Genomic DNA, 18,707 nt, shown 5'->3' on the forward strand with positions numbered 1-18,707 from the left:
CACCCTGGAGGAGTCATTAACAGAGTATTATCTCTGGATAACCCAGACCTAGACCCTGTATGTGTCTGCACCTTCAAGAAGTACCAGGAAGAGGTTCTGTTTCTCACTGTTCTTTCCAGCTATGCTCGGACAGAGCAGTAATGTGTCAGACTGATGGTAATCTCGGTGTAATTATTGAATTTTTGTAATAATGCACAAAGCATGTTAGATGAGCAACAGTATGGACTATTTGAATCAATCTGCCCTGAAACTCAAGGACTGATGTTCCATCTAACTTGACCTTTCCTTGTCTGAGCATGGATGCACTACCTGATGATCATATCCTCTCCTGAACAGATACGGCCAAGCATTTTTATGTCATTTTGGGGAGTTTGTATGCATTATTCCCTAAACATTGGGACATTTTGATAGTTAACAGAGATAATAACTTCTATTACAAATTAAAATTCCCATGCAAGAGTTGTAAGTTGTCTGTAGGTGTAATTAAGGGCTAGACCAAGTGAACTTGTGTGTTTCTTAATATCCATAATCAATATACATGTGAGTATCTTCCTTCCATTTTTCTGATTCATAATATGTTGAGAGAGTGAAGACATGAAAGAAAAAAAACACAATTATTTCATCATCAAAAGGAAAGAAATGCTTTCCTGCTAGAAATTCTCAGTTGAAACTGATTAAGAAATGAGTAGCTCTGATGAGTCTTTAGAGGGAAACAAAGGATAAGAGGGTGCTGCTGTCTCTTTAAATTTGAAAATATTTTTATAATTGTCCTTGAAGTTTCTATTTTCATTTGTTTGCTTTGGGTGGCACATGGAAAAATATTTGCCTACCTTATGGTACTAGTCTTCATGCATGTGTTCGCAAATTAACTTCCCTGTGAAAAAGTGGTAGGCAATTCATTGGGAAGGGCTTTTCTTTTTAAATATTTGCAAGTGCATGAGTTTCTGTTCCAAAAAATGGTGGTTCGTTCTATATATGAGAATCAGGTCTAAGAGATGATTCTCTAGAAAAATTCGTAACTGTGAAGCTTCAGGAATCAAACATTGGGTTTTCTAGTTATATAATATCTCAGAAACTACCTTGGTTGTGTGACCAGTGCTTTCATTATAAATCAGTTATCAAAGTTTTAATGAACCCTACTGTTTACTGCAAATAGCACTGTTTTTAAAAATCTTAATTTGTTGAAGTAGGATTTTTTTAAAAATGTAGATAATGAGTGACTCTAAATTGTTTTGAGTAGGTCAGAGGCAAAGTATGTCTTTTTTCCTTAAAAGAATTAAAGTTTCAATTGTCTGAAAATTCTCATTCACTCAACAGATAGGTATTGAGCATTTCCTGTATTTCCCAAAAATTACAGAGAAAGTGCATCAGCCTTACTAAAACTCCATAGTGGTCCTCCCTCCCTATAAATACAGAACTTTAATTTGCACATGAAATTCCTAAATGCTATTCTTCCACACCATGTACTTGGTATTTTTAAAGGAAAAACTTTAGATAAAATAAATATAACAGAGTTTATTGGAGCAAAGAACAAGCTGTGAGACTGGATGCACGATGAAACAGAAAGATCAGAGGGCTCTGCTCCTCAGCCAACTGGGAAGTTTCATAGACCAAAAAGAAGGAAAGCGCAGAACTAACATGAATAGTTACCACCTCTTGTTTGCCTTATTTGGGCATGGTCTGATTAGTGGCTGCCTGTGATTGGCTGAAACTCAGCTATTTGTTACAGGAACTCTATACTTGTAGGTTGAATTTGTTTTCATACTATGTTAGGTTGCAGTTTGTATGGTGGAACTCAAAGTACAAAGACAGCTTCAGACTTTAGCCTCCTGCTTCTTGTGGTTTAACGGTATATGAATCCACTTAGCATACTTAGCATACATATTGTAGGCATTGGCCTCTGTGAGGTCAGTATACAGTAGTGAACAGAGGCTTGGTCCTCCCTCGCATGCTTATATCCACTCAGAAAGACAACAATAAACCCTAAGCAAAAAGTGGAATTTAAATTGTGCCACAGAGGGAAGATCAAAGGGGTCATAACAGCCTTTAGGAACCCCCTGTAAACAAGGAAGGAAGGGAGAAGAGGGGAGGATTATCTGAGAAGGTACTGAAACCAGAACAAGGAAGAAAAGTTGGTCAGAGAAAGAGGTGGAGGAAATGGGAAACAGAGCTATATGATTAAAGGTTGTGGGTAGGATCATGGGGGCCCAGAAGCCTGGCTTCTAACGTAAAGAAGTGCAAGCACCTGCTCTTCTGCCTGCCCTAACCTCTAGTCTCGGCTTAATGGAGAATCAGAGTTGAATAGAAGGGGCTAGGATTTCCTCTCTGATCTGTGATTAATATGAACTGCTGACTTTCTGGGAAGCTGCCCGATGGCTCACTGTGAGCCATTTCAGGAGACCCTGTCCTGGCCCGGGGATCTCCTCCCTCAGCGTGGCCAGCTCTCCAGCCTCCTCTAACTCACCTGCATCTGTAGGGATCCCTTCTTCATTCCCTCTGCCCTCCAAGGATTAGGTGCTCCTTTTCACGTTCAAGGTCAGCCTTTTCACCTGAATCTCTGTTACTATCATCTTCTGGGATAATGCTTCACCAATTACTTCTGTCTCTATCCTGAATCTGTAAACTCTAATTTAAATTTAAAAAAAAAGGGGGGGGGGAGTGGGCAGTCAACCCTTAGTAAACACACTTAAATCTTTTGTCTAATAAAAATAAAATACAAAATAAATGTCTCTATCTTTGAGCCTTTTGGCTACCACCTCATATCTCCTCCCCCTCCCCACCTCCCTCCATACCTCCCTCATTCAAAAATTAAACAGGCCAGGGCCTAGTGGTGCACATATGTAATTCCAGCAGCTCAGGAGGCTGAGGCAGGAGGAGCAGGAGTTCAAAGCCAGCCTCAGCAATTTAGCGAGGCTCTAAGCAACTCAAAGACCCTGTCTCAAAATAAAAAATAAAAAGTACTAAGGATGTGGCTCAGTAGTTAAACACCCCAGCTTTCATCCCTAGTACCAAATGGGGTGGGGGGAACTAAACAATCTTACAGAGTTCTTGAATCATTGCTGTGATGCCCAAGTCTGCACTACCAGTTTACTCTCAATACACAGCTGTTCAGTTTCTGTCCACATCGTGACATGAAAATTTAACTGACCAAATCTAGTGGTTGTACTTCACCTTATAAACATCCTTGTTAATCTTTCCAACCAACAATGTGAATGCTGCTTTGCACTTTGAAATCCTGTCTTTCCTTTGACTTCTATTATGCTGCTATATTTCTCACTCCTGGATCTTCTATTTTGAGGACCAGTCCCTATTACTCCACCGCCTGTTATCACATCTGACCCTGAGGCTTCGATGATATAGAATCTAATCCAGGATCATGAGCATATATATCTATGAGTTTTGGCTCTGACCCCACGGAAGGGTGCGCAGAGGATTCAGGGTGGGATTAACCATGACTGGATTCATTGATTTGGGTCAATTGGCAAGGCAACTTATGGAAAGTTGTGGAATCAAAATTTACTTAAGAATCAGGTCATTTGAATCTTGGGACATAGATGAGAAAACAGAAACCTTTTTAAGGTACGGGGTCCCTATTAATGCAGTTTTCCATGGGGAAAATTAAATCCCAAACCCAGGCTAACTATGAAAATGCACTAAGAATATAACCCCAAATCTCTTGGAAAAGCAAAATTCTGTCAAGATAGAGTTTTAATTCTGGGGAATTTTTAAATGAAGTATAAATTTGATGGATTAATAAATCCAAAGAATTTAAACTTTTGGATAAGTATATAATATTTTAAATATTTGTAATATAATATTATAATAAATAATTGTAATATAATATTTTAAATATTTGTAATATTTAAGATAATTAGCATGATTGACCCTGTGGTTTCTAATTTAAAATATGTCATTGGGTGATTTCTTTAGACTTTGGAGTTTTAGCATAATTTTGTGTGTTTAAAGCTATGTTGAAATGTTTTCAAAAACTAAAGATTACTCTTTATGAGTTTAATTTGTTTTATAAATGAGTACTGAAGAAGGGTTTGTTCATTGGTCACAAAATTGAAGTATGTAAAATTAAATGTATAACATTTTAAACTATAGAGTTTAACCAAGTTGTTACTTTAACCAAGTTGAAGGATCCCCATCAAAATAATTGACAGAGTTCAGAGAACTTAAATAGAATGTACAATTTAGAGTCCATCTCAACTCAAAACAAAACAACAAAAAAAGGCCTTTTGGATTTGTGGTTTTAATAGATTAAACACTAATTTTTAAAAATTCAAGTACATACAAATGTCTTTTGGACCCCTAAGAAGATACCCAAAATCCTTCATTGCTATTTTTTACCCCCAAGCATGGAAGTGCCCCATGTGGGGTAGGCTACTCACCTCACAGTGCTCCCACTTTTCTAGCTTCCTAACGACCACCCCACACACACACCCTACCGCCCCCAGCATTGCCCAGTGTAAGCACTCCTGGTAGCTCATAAGCACTTGATTCCCACATGCCTGTCTCCAGGCCTCTCCCACACCTGTGGACCCATTGAAAATGGCTGCCTGCAGAACAGATCCACCCGCATAGCCCCAGAGCCCATCAAACTCAACTCACCTGAAACCGAATCCATCTCTGCCCCATCTCCAGCCACACTGCTTTGCTCTCCTTTCTGTTACTGTCAGTGAGTGACATCACCAAGTTTTCCTTTCCCTGAAGGACAAGGACTGTGGCATGGGCATCTTTCACTCCTCAATCCCTGCTACCTTACAACAGTAGCTATTCAAAAACTCAGTAGATGACAATGAAACAAAAAAAAATAGGGGATGACATGAATACATGTCTCATACCGGGAAGATCCTTATATGAACAGGAGTAGCTAATATTCCCTGAACAACTAGTATGTGTCAGGTACTCTAGGTGAATAACATTTATTAACTTAAAGGGGTGCACTCAGAGAGAGTAAGTTAGGATGACAAAGCTAGTGACAGAGATGGAACCCAGTCCCTCCAGTGTTCCTGCCTCACCTCAGGAAGCTGCTTTCACATGAGGTTAAATTTCCTCTGGCTGAAATTTATGGCAGTGGCAATACTGATGTACTCTGAAGAGCAAGGGCTCCTTAGAAACTCAGAAATTAGGTGTTTATAAATATGTAATCTTTTCTAAAAATTTCCTCATAAAAAAACCTTACTTATCATTTTCAGGCAGATCAAAATACAAAGGCTTAATCATTTCAAAGATCAATACTGTCACCCGTTGAAAGCACATCAGCCAAGTCAGCTCTCTAACTTTCCTGCTTGGCCTGCTGATGTTTTAGGAAAAGCCATTCTGGATAGTTCAGCTAGACCAAGAAGGTACGTTTCAGTCAAACTGAACACAACCACAAGAGCGTCTTTCAAGAAATAAAATTGAGAGTCATTCTTCTAACATTTCCTCCTTCCCTCTCATTCGCATGATTCAGGGAAACAATGCTTCTTTTTTTTCTGCTAAGCCTTCCAAAGCCCAGCACAAAATTACTAAAAGTAGTAAAACTAGAATTGCTATCTTATCCACATCCACCCCACCTATACCTCCAACCACCCCCACCACATGCAGAATAAACCCTCTAAATACAGGCTGTCAAGTTCAAGCTCAATATTGAGATAACAAGGATCCTTAGCTTAAAAAAAAAAAATCTTACAGTAATGAGCATTCTGTTCTATATTTCTCATTTCTGAATTAACTCTGTCCCACTTAAAACTAGTCAGTGTCTTATAAGACTTATAATGTTGGAGGAACTTTTGTGTAGTTTCTCTTTAGGAAATTACATTTAAAAAAATACACCACTTTTAGCAATGCCTAGGAAGTAGTTATTCTGAAGATCAATTCTTTCACACTGTTCTACTTAATTGGGTCACATATACAAATTTGAAAATTGGAATGAGCTTAGATAAAGATAGAAGAAATATATATGCAATGGGGTTCCAGTAAGCCAGCCTTTTTACTAATAATGTTAAGGTAGAGCATGATGAATTTCCAGAATGGTTTGCAGTTATAGCCAGAATTACTATTGAAAAATAATTTTTCCCCAACTACAAGCAGAAAAAGACAGGAACTATTTTACATGAGGTGGAAAGTCATCACAAGACTAAAATAATTTATCTGGCAACTTTAAGAGAATGCAGTCATTCAGGAGAAACTGGCCTCATTCTTGCAAGTACCAGGATCAAAAGGTAAATGTAAAGCAGACATGCTCTGCCCAATCCCAGGTCCTCCTGTAAATTGCCTTTGGTCACAGAAATTGATGCTCTTATCCTTCATCTGTCAACAGGTAGCATCTTGCTTATCGTCATAATGTAAAACTCATATCCCATCAGCATCTTAATCACTAGATGCATTAAATTCATAAAACTGAGTTACCTTCATCAATCCCATTGATGAAGTTACCTGAGTTACCTTCATCAATCCCACTGATCCTCCTGTTTATGCACATGGCAGCCACTGAAAAAGGTTAAAATCAGAAGCTTTTAGACGCTCCCTGGGTTCAAATCCCAGTTCTAGAGCTGCCCTAGAGCCTCCATTTCTTTCTCTGTAAAATGGGGACAATACTTTTGTGCTAACACATAGATGGTGTTGTCAGCCTAGAAGCTAGGAAATAAATCAGCGCATGCATGTGAAGAAAGCTTGTATGTTAACTCCTATGACTTCTGTAATTAGAGCATGATTTTTTAAATAAAAGTTAAAAATAATGCAGTGTACTGCATCATGACAGTCACCCATTAAATTGGTGCTAATGAGTGTTGATATGAAAGTGAAAAAACTGGAACTCTCTCACATTGCTAATGGGAATATAAAATGGGGTATCCACTTGGATAATAGTCTAGTGGTTTCTTAAAAGATTAAATACAGAATTAGTACATTATGCATTAAGTCTTGTCCTAGGCAAACATCCAAGAAAAATAAGAACATATGTCCATAGAAACACTTGAACACAAATGTTCAAAGCAGCATTATTCATAATAGCCCCAAATGGAAACAACCCAAATATCCACTGTCTGATGAATGGATAAATAAAATGTGATAGTTTCATACAGTAAACTATTAGTCCTAAAAAGGAAGGTACTACTGACACATGCCACAAACAGATGAACCTTGGAAACATCATGCTAAATGAAAGAAACCAGACACAAAAAGCTGCATTGTATGACTCCATGTATATATGAAAGATCCAGAATAGACAAATATAGAAATGGGAAGTTTTCTGATGATTGTGGAGGGCTGGAGAGGATAAAGGATTTGGGAGTCAACAGTTAAAGTTGATGGGATTTCTTTGGATGTTGGTAAAAATGGATTGTGGCAATGGTTGCACAATTCTGATTATACCAAATCATGGACCAGTATACATTTTAAATGGAACTGTAAAGGTATGTGACTATCCCGATGCAGCCATTAAAAGAATAATAGTGAAGTGACAGACGGACTTGTAAGCAACTTCAGCAACCTTCAAACATAAATGTTTTTAGTCAAGAGGTCAGTAGACCTCTGTTAATCACCCCGCCACAGAAGTGCCCCCAAACCCTTGGGCTTTGACTTCCCAGCAGCTTTTATTTGGGGTCTTCCTTGCCCACAGCCATCATTTGCCCATGTATAAAAATGAGGAATTTCAACTTTAATCTTTGAGGTTGTTTTTTTCCCCAGATTGTTAAATGAACATATATATATATATATATACACACACACACACACACACACTGGGGAAAATTCAGAAAAGTAAGAGTTCAAAGCATAAATTAAAACAAGTAATCCTGTGAGCTTCGAGCAGTATCCCCCTCTGGTTCCTTTCCAGGTTGGAGAATCTGATTTAGAACTTTGGTCTTAGAGAACCAAATTTTCACGCCAGCTACATGTGTGAACTGCCTCTTTATAGAATCATCTCTAAAATTATCCCTTGGACCTGCAGATCTCATCGTTTTAAAAGCGATTTTCAGTCTTATCTGGGTTGGACAAGTGTCAAAATGTTAACAGTTTTTATTATTTAAAAAACACCCCCTTATATTTTCTTTGTGCTACCAGTAGTGGGCTTCCACAGCACTTATATGATCTTTTTCTTCCTATACTATGAACATTTGCACCGGGTTGTGATCCCATTCATATTTTCCTACTTCCCATTTCTCCAGCCTAGATGCAGCCCTCTGAAAAGGATGTGTTCTGGAGGAAATTCAGCCAGATCTGCAGGCTTGAAGCTGTCTGTGGGAGTCACCAAGACAGGCTTCTCATGTGGGCCTGATCCAATATATCAGGTGAATATCATCACCTGTTCTTTGTTAGGAAAAAACATGGATTAATTGTTTGGCTTAAGTCTACCAAACTAACATTGGCCCTTTAAAAAACAAATACTTTCCCTAGCTTTGGATTGTCCTTCCAGTAAGGAACTAAAATAATGGTAAATATATCTTAGATAGCCTTATCAGACGCTTTACACTTTTATTTGTTCAAAATGGAAATGCTTTTTATAATTTGCCTGATACTATTATTTCCTGATTTGGTCATTTTTATCAAGGAAATTAATGGATAGTAAAAAAATGTGCTCTTTCCCATGGGAAATCCATTTCTACCAAGAAACAACAACCATCTCATCCTCTTCCTCCTGTCACCACATTTTTCACTTATTTTTATCACTAGTTATTCTTTCATACAAAGGTGTCTCATTTTCTCAGGTGACTATAAATTTCTTAAGCATAATAGCTACCATTTTCTTCTTATCCTAGCACTTTATTTAAGGTTTGCCCCTAAATACATCTTGAGTGATGACATGCCAGTTGACATAGCTTGCTTTTCTTCCTCAAGTCTGGGCATTTGTGATCTAATTATTTTATCTTGTGTCTTTCTGAAGGTGCAATCAGAATGACACTAGTAATTCTGCTATAAAAAAATACAGTAAAGCAAAAAAAAAAAAAAAGAATCCTATTATAGAATGGCTTTTTCAGACCAAATCACATTAAATAGGTAGATTAAAGGCAAGTGGTTGTTCATTATACTGTTCTGTCAAGTCTTCTGTAGGTTTGAACATTTCAAAATCCAAAGTTCAAAATTTAAAAAAAAAAGTTAAACACCCTCCAACCATAGGCCCAATCAATGTCTTTTGATTTTAACTTTGCAGATGGATTGTTTCAAAGATTGCTAAATTATAGCAAAGAGTGCTGTGTCTAAGAATCTCAAGCCTTTCTCCTCTAATCCTTTTCACTCTCTTTCTTTGTAAAAATTTTCACATTGTATTTCAGCCATGTCCTCACAAACTTTCATCAATAAATTAATGGCATTTTTCACGAGAGATGTTCTGCAGACTTTGGAATTTTTCATCTAGAAGAATTGGATTCAGGGATGGAACAAATAATCACACAAGTGTGAATTTTCGGTAATGTGTGCAATGTGAATCAATAACGTAACGATCAACCCAATAAGGAAAGGAAAGGGAGAGTTCTCATTAACCAGGAAGAAGGGGCAGCATGAACACAGGCCCAGGGGGAGACAGGACCAAAAGAAGACCCGTGAAGCTAGAGCGCCAAGGGGAAGGTGGCTCAAGATAAACTTTTTAGAAATGAGTAGAAGTTTTATCTTCTGGTCTTCAGGGCAATGGGAAGCTACTGAAATATCTTTGAAAAACAGTTGACATAAACAGACTTGTGCTTGAAAATCTTACTCCATCCGTGTTGTGGAACTGACTCAGGGGACCCCAGTGGGTGTGGACAGACCCGCCACAAAGGCTTGACGGTGGTCTAAGCAGGAGACATAGGTAATTTGCTTCAGGAATTTACAGCAGTTCAGTAGAGAGAAGTATACTAATTCATGACTCTATTTCCAAAATTAAAATGTCAGGCAATATTGGTATAGTCTGGGTTTCAATGGAGGTTCAGATAGAGGTGAACTAACTCAAGAAATATACAGAAGATAGAGTCATCAGGAGTTGGGAATGGGCTGGAAATGAAATGTGAGGGGAAGGGAGAGGTATTGGGAACACCAGATTATATGACTCATACTAATAATATATCTCTCAGCACATTAAAGTTTCCAATAAATCCTATCACAAAGAAACCAGGCTTACTATCTAATCCAACATTTGCCAAATTTATTGAACCCAGAATCCCCCTTTTATTTAGTAGCTTCCTGGGAATACACATCACACAACTCTTGAGTTCACCTAAGATTTGCTCTTTTATTTTGAACAATTCCAAACATTCTTCACTTTTCTTTAAACCCCTGTTTAAAGTCTTCAAGGCCTGCCGTAGGAAAATACCACAGGTTTCAACCACAGAGATTTATTTTCAGGGTTGAAGGCTAGCAGTCCAAGATCAAGGACCATAGGTTTGGTTCTTTTTAAGGCCTCTCTCTGTGGCTTATAGATGGCCACTCTCCTGCTGCCTCCTCACAAAGCTCTCTCTTGTCATGTGTGTCCTACCTTCCACTTCGAGGGATACCAGTGTTCAGCCCTGATGACTTCACCTGATGGCTTTATCTAACCCTGATTTTCTCTCAAAAGTCCCACCTTTAAACACCGTCGTAGGCAGACTGAATTTCCACCCTCTTAATGCCTCACAATAGGGATGAAACTCCAACCTGAGTTTCAGAGAGGACAAACCATATTCTAAACCATAGCATCGAGGAGCTGGGGGTTAGCACTTCCAATTGTGGATTTGGAGAGGACAGAATCAGCCTGTAACAACCCCAAAGGCACAAAGTTCTTATCCAGAGCCGGTGCCATCATTGTCCCCCCACACCCTACACCACATATAAGGACTGGTGGTCCTGTGTCATTAACCCTAAAACTTCTCTGTCATTAGTGCTATCCATGGTGAATCACAGTACATGCTGCAGTAAGACATCCATTCTGCAAGGCATGGTGGTACATGCCTGTAATCCCAGCATCTCAGGAGGCTGAGGCAAGAGGATCATGAGTTCTAAGCCAGTGAGGCCTTGTCTCTTAAATAAAACATTTTATTAAAGGGTTGGGATGTGGCTCAGTGGTTATGCACCCTTGAGTTTAATCCTCTGAACCAAAGAAAAGTTATCTATCCTTACTCAAATTTCTTATTAGTAAACCCAAAACATACCAACAAGGATAAGCAAAAAAGGAACCAACAGCAGTCCTGAGAAACTCCATACCAGACAGCAAAGGTGAAGATGTGAGTGGAGAAGAGAATGCTTCTGGATAAAAATCAAAATTAAAATTCTAACCAGGTGAGACCAGCATTTCACCTTGAAGCAGAAGAGCTCCTACACCCAGGCAAACAAACTGTCTGCCCTGCTAACTGTGCCCACAGTACTGGGGTCCAACATCCACATGACATCTTTACATGTCAGGGGGAACAAGCACCTTGTGAGAAGCATGAGGACTAAGTGTAAGTTCTTACTCCACTCTGCTCAGAGTAGGTTATTCCACTTCACTCTGTGAGAAACAGAACCTCTTCCTGGTACTTCTTGAAGGTGCAGACACACACAGGGTCTAGGTCTGGGTTATCCAGAGATAATACTCTCTTAATGACTCCTCCAGGGTGCGTTGTTATTGTGATCTTGGAACTCCCTACTGCTGTCTTGTAATTTTCTGCTCTAAGGTCTGTTGAGTTGTGGTTCAACCACCTTCCTTCCTGTTTCATTCGCAAGGAAGTTCTGTGGGCTGTTCTCTTACACATTCCACTCTGTTTTCTCACCCTAGTGGAATGGCTGAGATTATATTGGTGGATTCTCATATCTTTAAAAACAAAATCATTTTGCACATGTAAAAAACTATGACACCCCAATGTCATCTGACTGGCAAAATAGTTCTATGGTCTGAATGTTTGTGTTGAGGAGGCAGGGGATTTGCAAGGATGGTGGAATGTGATGGACATCATTATCCAAAGTACATGTATGAAGACACAAATTGGGTGTCAACCTACTTTATATACAAACAGAGATACGAAAAATTGTGGTACATATGTGTAATAAGAATTATATTGCAAAAAAAGTACATGTATAAAGACATGAATTGGTGTGAACATACTTTATATACAAAGACATGAAAAATTGTGCTCTACATGTGTAATAAGAATTGTAATACACTCCACTGTCGTGTATTTAAAAAATAAAATCAATTAAAAGAAATAAAAAAGATTGTAATGGTGAACAGCACAAGATGAAATGCTCCATCTTTTTGACATAGCTAAAATCTAATGTAAAATCTGCATGTAAAAGTTTGAATCCTGCTTTTTGAAAAGCTTACGATTATTTAATAAATAAATCTTCCAGACTTAGCTGATAAAAGTACATCACACATTGTTCCAGGTGGACATAATTGCTTTTATTGCTTATGTATGCCTTAAATATTGCACAGAATGTACTTTTACTTAATTTTTTTCATTGATATGGATTTCAAATGTAGCTGGACATTCTGTACCTTTTTTTCTGTCAATGCTAATTACCTACATTTTTCTTATTTGTTTACTGCAATTTTTATTAAATTTTATAAACAACATTGTGCTAAATACAAAAAACAAATTCCCTTGTTGAAGTCCTTATCCCCATGGTGATGGTAATAGAGATGGGAACTTTGGGGATGATTAGGTCATGGGATGGAGCCCTCATGAAGGAGATTGGTGCCTTCCTACAGAAAGATGACAGAGTCAAGTGTCTCCTTCTGCCGTGCAAAGGCACAGTTGAGAAGGCTTATCTATGAACTTAGAGAGGGGCCCTTGCCAGATACCATATCTGGCACTTCGATCTTCGACTTCCTAGCCTCCATTGACTCTGAGAAATAAATTTCCATTGTTTGTAAGGCCATTCTGTTTATAGAATTTTGCTATCTCATTCCCAACAGACTAAGACAATAGGTCAATCAAAATACCATGAAAATATTATGTCAGCAACTCCTAAAATCCACCTAAGAGGTGAATACTTTACATGAAATACAATTATACATTCTATAATCCTCCACCAGACCCAGAATCACCTTCAGGTTTCACATTGTTTCTGGTTTCAGGCAAGCTTTTAAACGTCGTCACATCATCTTTAGTGGAATTGAGTCCCAAATGAGTCACAAGCCAATAAAAACTACCTGCTTATTTGCTAATTAGATACAATTTATCTTAAGGAAGGAATCAAAAGGAATTTTTTTTCTCCTAAATTCTATTAAATCTGAGAGTCCATCTTCTGCTTTTTGGGCCTGGATGCTAGCCATTACATTATTTTATGAAATATGTCTACTCTGTTATTCCAACTTGACAGGCAAATGATGCTAGGTTTGTACATCAGAAAGTTAACTCCTAGCCAGGCATGGTGGGGCACACCTGTCATCCCAGCAACTCAGGAAGCTGAGACAGGAGGATCGAAAGTTCAAAACCAGCCTTAGCAACTTAGCAAGGCCCTAAGCAACTTAGTGAGACCCTGTCTCAAAATTAAAATCAAAAAAGGGCTAGGGATGTGGCTCAGTGGCTATGTACCCCTTGGTTCAATCCCTGGCACCCCCTCCTCACAAAAAAAGGAAAGGATAGAAAGAAAGTTAATTCTAAAAAGAAATCGTTTGACCTGGGATCGTTTATCCTATCTCAAGAGCAGTGCAGGGATCCTTGGAAACAAGAGGAGTGGCATTGATTTCCCTGAACTTGTTTGACATGGGGTTAGTATTGCTAGTCTAGTTCCATTAGGTTCCCCCTATAAACAGCCAGTAGCAAGATACTATTACATGAATCAGGTTTGAATTATGCCTCTATCTATAACACAGCACCAAGTTAACTGGAAACTGACATGTGCTCATTCAAGGCAGACTTAGTCCCTATTTTTTTTTCCTAGTACAATCAGCCCTTCATGTTCATGAGCTCCATATCTGTGGATTAAACCAACTGTGGATTAAAAATATTCAAACAAGAAAATTGTGCTTGTATTGAACATTATAGACTTCTTTTCTTTGTCAATATTCCATAAACAGTAGAGTTTAACAACTCTAGAAATGACTGAAATATTTGGAGGAGTGTGTAGGTAATTTGAAAATACTAGACCATATAAAAGGACTTGACCAACATAAATTTCTGGATACATGGGGCGCTGCTGGAACCAATCCCCCACAGATACTGATGGACAACAGTAGATATTTACAAAATTTATATTCTTTTTAGTGCTGCCATGTCTATACCGTGGCTCCTGAGATCTCTTTAGTTCAAATCCGCTCCTGCCTGTTCCCCACTTTGCCATTTTATTAACTAAGATGAAGTTCAAAGCCTCTGACTCTTGCTTGGTGATGATATTTTTCTCTCTGCTGTCTTCCCCCACGCCTGGTAATTACATTGTTTATTTACTAGTTTCACACACAACCAAACCAATCCCAAACATGCCACCAAGCAGCCTTCAGGGAAATATATTCCAAAAAGCTTTACTGAAACCACTTATTTATTGACATTCAAAGACGTTTAATCATTCTGCTGAGCAACAAACACTTGGGCCAAACAAGGAACAGCCCGCCTTTCAAACACCTAACCTTTGTCAAAGGTTTATTGAGAAAGGAAAGCCACAAAAGAGCTGGAGGTGCCAAACTCGGGCAGCCTTTGTCACACCCCTGTGCCAGGTGACAGTATCATATTGCATCAATATATATGAGCATATAAAGGAGAAAAAAAGCAGGCTTCTCTCTGTGGTGAAACTGGATTAAAGTTACTGTTCCTTTTTTTGTGGATTATTATATGTATCCTCTTTCTAAAATGTTATTTCCCTTCTTCTGCTTGAGTGCCTCACCCCTAAAACATACACACATGCGCATGCGTGCGCATACACCTGTCCTCCTACCTTCTTCACATATTTGATTGATACATGCTACTGATTTGCTGTCAACAAAGTTATCTTCCCCCTGGACTCCTGTTTGTTCTAGTTCCTGGTTGACCAGAGGTTTTTTGTTAAACAACAATAAAAGCTCTTACCAGTCTGCATGAGGACATGTGTGAGGTAATCCCGGTGACTGGAACAGCCCAGATGATCCAGAAATGGGCTCCACAGTGTCAGAAGTTGATGATTGTCATTACTGAAATAGAGATAATACTTGTTTTATGATCTGTGTATGAAAATAGGGCAAGACTCACGTGAAATGCTTTGCATGTTTTGAGGTAGATGTTTCTTTGCCCAGAGGTTAATAAAATACTTCAAAAGGGCACAAAAAGATTAGCCACTTACCTTTTTACCAGTAGGAACATTAAAAGCCACAAAAAAAAAAAAAAACGTTGCCAAGTATAAACCACACCCACCACCTAGACTTTATGGTTGACATTTTCCATGTTGTATTGGTCCTCAATCTAGTCATCTAACCAACCTTTTTATTCATTGATCCATCTTTTTCTTAAAGGAAAATGAATTTCAGAGTATGTTGCAGACATCAGTTCACTTCATCCCTAAACAGTCAATGTGTATTGCATTAACTATGAACTTAGTTTTCATTTGCAGTTACCATTGTTCCTTTTCTCTTTATCCTTCTCCTTCTTCTCTGCCCTCTTCTCCTTCCTCCTCTGGTATAATTTACATACAGTGAAACGCCCAAATTTATGTCATTTGGTGAGTTTTGACAAATGTGTACCACAATTAAATGTCAATGTCAAAATCTAGAAACCCTACTTTATGGTAAAAATTGAAGATGTTAAAACGGGCTTCTGAATATGCTTTAGGCTTGGGGGGGGGGGGAACTCTGCCAATCTAGGGAAGTTGATGGATCCCCATATCAGAGGGATAATTTTAAATGCCTAAAGTAAAATACATAGGATTACAAAGGAAATAGTTATCAGTTTTTAAGTGATGATATAGTAGTATATCTTTCTTCTTTATAAATGCACTAAAGAACAAGATCTAGTAGTAAATCTAATAATGTCCATGAATTTGAAGTTGTGGACATACATAATTTTTTGAGATCTGCAACAACTCCAGTGTGATATAAAAATATCTAGAATTAAGTCACAAAAACTTTTTTTGATGCTGTAGTTTAGTGCTTACATTCAGAATGAAAGGAAATGCTAAATTTTAGAAAGCACTGAAAATGGAGACATGACTTTTTCTCATTTTACTTCAGTTACTCTCAATTCTATCCATGAACCTCTTCAGAGCTCTATACAATCCCACATAAAAACTCCTATGTTTGTGATAATTACTATCACCAAAGAATGACCATTATCTATGATCATCCTTTCTTCTTTCCCTCTTGCTACAAGTAAAATAAGCCAAATCCAAAAACCCAAAGGCCATATGTTTTCTCTGATAAAAATATGTTGATCCATAATAGTGGGGGGAGAGAATAAACTTTGAATTGGGCAGAGAGGAGTGATGGTAGAGGAGGGGGTGTGGAGGTGGTAAGGAAGGCGAAATGAGACAGACGTTATTGTCCAATATACAAGAATGATTACCCTAACAGTGTGACTCTATGCCATGTACAGCCAGAGAATGAGAAGTCGGGCTCCATTTGTGTAAAATCTGTCAAAATGAATTCATGGGTCATGGATACCTAATTACAAAAAAAAAAAAAAAAAATTCAATACAAAAAAATTCCAGGCTCCTTTCTTATTATGAAAGTTGAAAAGGTTCCGGAGGCCCCAGAATGAGATGACCACTGGTAACCATCGGTTACTCTGACCTCACAAGGAGCCACTGTGATGCGCTCTCAAACACCAGCCATATAAGAGGGGGCCTGCAGCTGGGTTTTTCGTCCATAAGTACAGGAAGCTCTTGGTGGTGACCTGTCGGACTCCCAGATAGTTAGTGGTTGGTGGTTGGTTGTTAGTGGTTTGGTGGCTGGTGGTTTCGGTGTTTGCTGTTGTTTTTTTGATTTGGGCTTTTGTTTGTTTGTTTTGTCTTCTGTCTTTTGGTTGTTGGTTTTGTTCTTTTGTTTGGATTTGTTATTTTATTTTTTTTATTTTTATTTATTTTTATTTTATATTATTTTATTTTTTATTTATTTTATTTTATTTTTATTTATTTTTATTTTATTTATTTATTTATTTATTTTATTTATTTTGAGTGAGCGTCCTTAGTTGGATCCTTAGTTGGTGTTCTGGCTTTAGAATGCAGAGTCAGAGTAGAGAGAATAGTGTAGGGTCACAGGAGCCCAGCTCCTGCTACGATTCGACCCTCACCGACCATTACCAGGTGGTGAGGGAGCTTGGGGAGGGGGGCTTCAGCCATGTGTTACTGGCCCGCCATCTCCTCACAGGGGCAGAGGTGGCAGTGAAAGTGGTGTCCAAGGCACAGGGGAACGTGCCCGTCCTCTCCGAACCGGAGAGGTTGATGGCCCTGGATCACCGCAACGTTCTCCAGCTCTTCCAGTTCATGGAGAGCCCGAGCACCGTCTACATGGTCATGGAGCACGCAGATGGGGGAGACCTATGGCACTACATCCCTGAGGTCGGTGGCCTGCAGGAGGACCAAGCCCGCCCGGTGTTCAGGCAGATCGTGCGCGCCGTGCGCCACTGCCACGACAGGGGCATAGTGCACCTGGACCTGAAGCCCGACAACGTGGTGGTGGACATCAGGGCCAGCAGCGTCAAGCTCATCGACTTCGGCCTTGGCGCCACCTTCACGCCTGGGCAGAAGCTCAACGGCTTCTGGGGCACTGTCCCATACCGTGCCCCTGAAATCATACGGCACCAAGAATACGAGGGTCCCCCTGTGGACGTCTGGAGCCTGGGGGTTACCCTGTTTCTCATGCTCACAGGGAGATGCCCATTTAAGGCCAGAGTCGCCAACCGCCTGCAGGACGTCCTCATGCAGGCCAGATACTACCTTCCCAGGTACCTTTCCCAGGACGCCTGCAGCCTCATCGGGCAGATGTTGAGGCTAGACCCCAGGCAGAGGCCCACCCTGGAGCAGGTAATGGGGCACCTGTGGCTGAGCCAGGGCAGGGAACCCTCGCCCAGTCCTCGCAGAGACCCACACCCCAGACACCCAGACCCCGCCATCATGACCATCATGTTCGACATGGGTTACAACCCCTACTACACCTGGGTGTCCTTGGACCAGCGGAAATACGACGAGGCCATGGCCACCTACCTTATCCTCCAGCACCAGAGAACCCAGGCCGCGGCGGGGTGGGCGCTCCAGGCGAGGCCTGTGCACAGAAGGGTGGTGAGGCCTCGCCCAGGCCCCGCGGATGCCCTCGGCCTGCGCCCCAGCAGGTGGTGCACCAGCGAGCCTGCCCATCCAGTGCCCTGGGAGCACCAGCCCCCAGAAGAGGCCAAGCAGGCAGAGAACAGCGACGCTGTCAGTGCCAGTGTGCCTGACAATCCTCTGCGCTGCTTCCATGTGGGCACAGCCCCTCCCAGCTCAGCCTCCCGAGGTGACCTTGTGCCCCGCAGGTCCCGGGACCCCAGGCCCAGCCTATGGAGGGTCCTCTGCGGGTGTGTGGCAGAAGGCCCCAGCTCCTCCTCCCAGGAGTCCTCCTCAGGCCAATCCACTAACAGTGGCAGGGGTTGGAGGGGGGTCACCAGGAGGATCGCCACCTGCCTCCAGCAACTGTGCTGCTGCTTGCCCTGCTTCCGCGGACCCTGCTCCCGAAGAAGAGCGGCACCGGTGCAGGGAGGCCACAGGCGCCCTAGGTTCCAAAACAGAGTGGCCCCAGTGGACGCGCCCTGAGGAGGCACACAGACCAAGGGACAGCCAGAAGACCCCGATCTCGGAGCAGCCTGACCTCAGAGTCGGCACCCGTCAGGAAGGGCACCGAAACAGCTGCAGCACTGAGG

At 40.4% G+C, this 18,707-nt stretch overlaps 2 protein-coding genes across 3 annotated transcripts in view; both read left to right on the top strand.

Annotated features, from left to right (window-relative positions):
* The window catches only part of CUNH4orf19 (chromosome unknown C4orf19 homolog), a 174,353-nt gene that overhangs the window by 16,963 nt on the left and 138,683 nt on the right, over nt 1–18,707 (top strand). The gene's annotated exons all lie outside the window — the stretch shown is intronic.
* On the top strand, nt 17,035–18,600 carry LOC125610901 (sperm motility kinase 2B-like). Its single transcript, XM_048784053.1, has one exon. The coding sequence runs from the start codon at nt 17,035–17,037 to the stop codon at nt 18,598–18,600; it is 1,566 nt and encodes a 521-aa protein (XP_048640010.1).

Source organism: Marmota marmota, unplaced genomic scaffold, assembly GCF_001458135.2.
Source record: "Marmota marmota marmota unplaced genomic scaffold, marMar, whole genome shotgun sequence".
Classification (NCBI taxonomy): domain Eukaryota; kingdom Metazoa; phylum Chordata; class Mammalia; order Rodentia; family Sciuridae; genus Marmota; species Marmota marmota.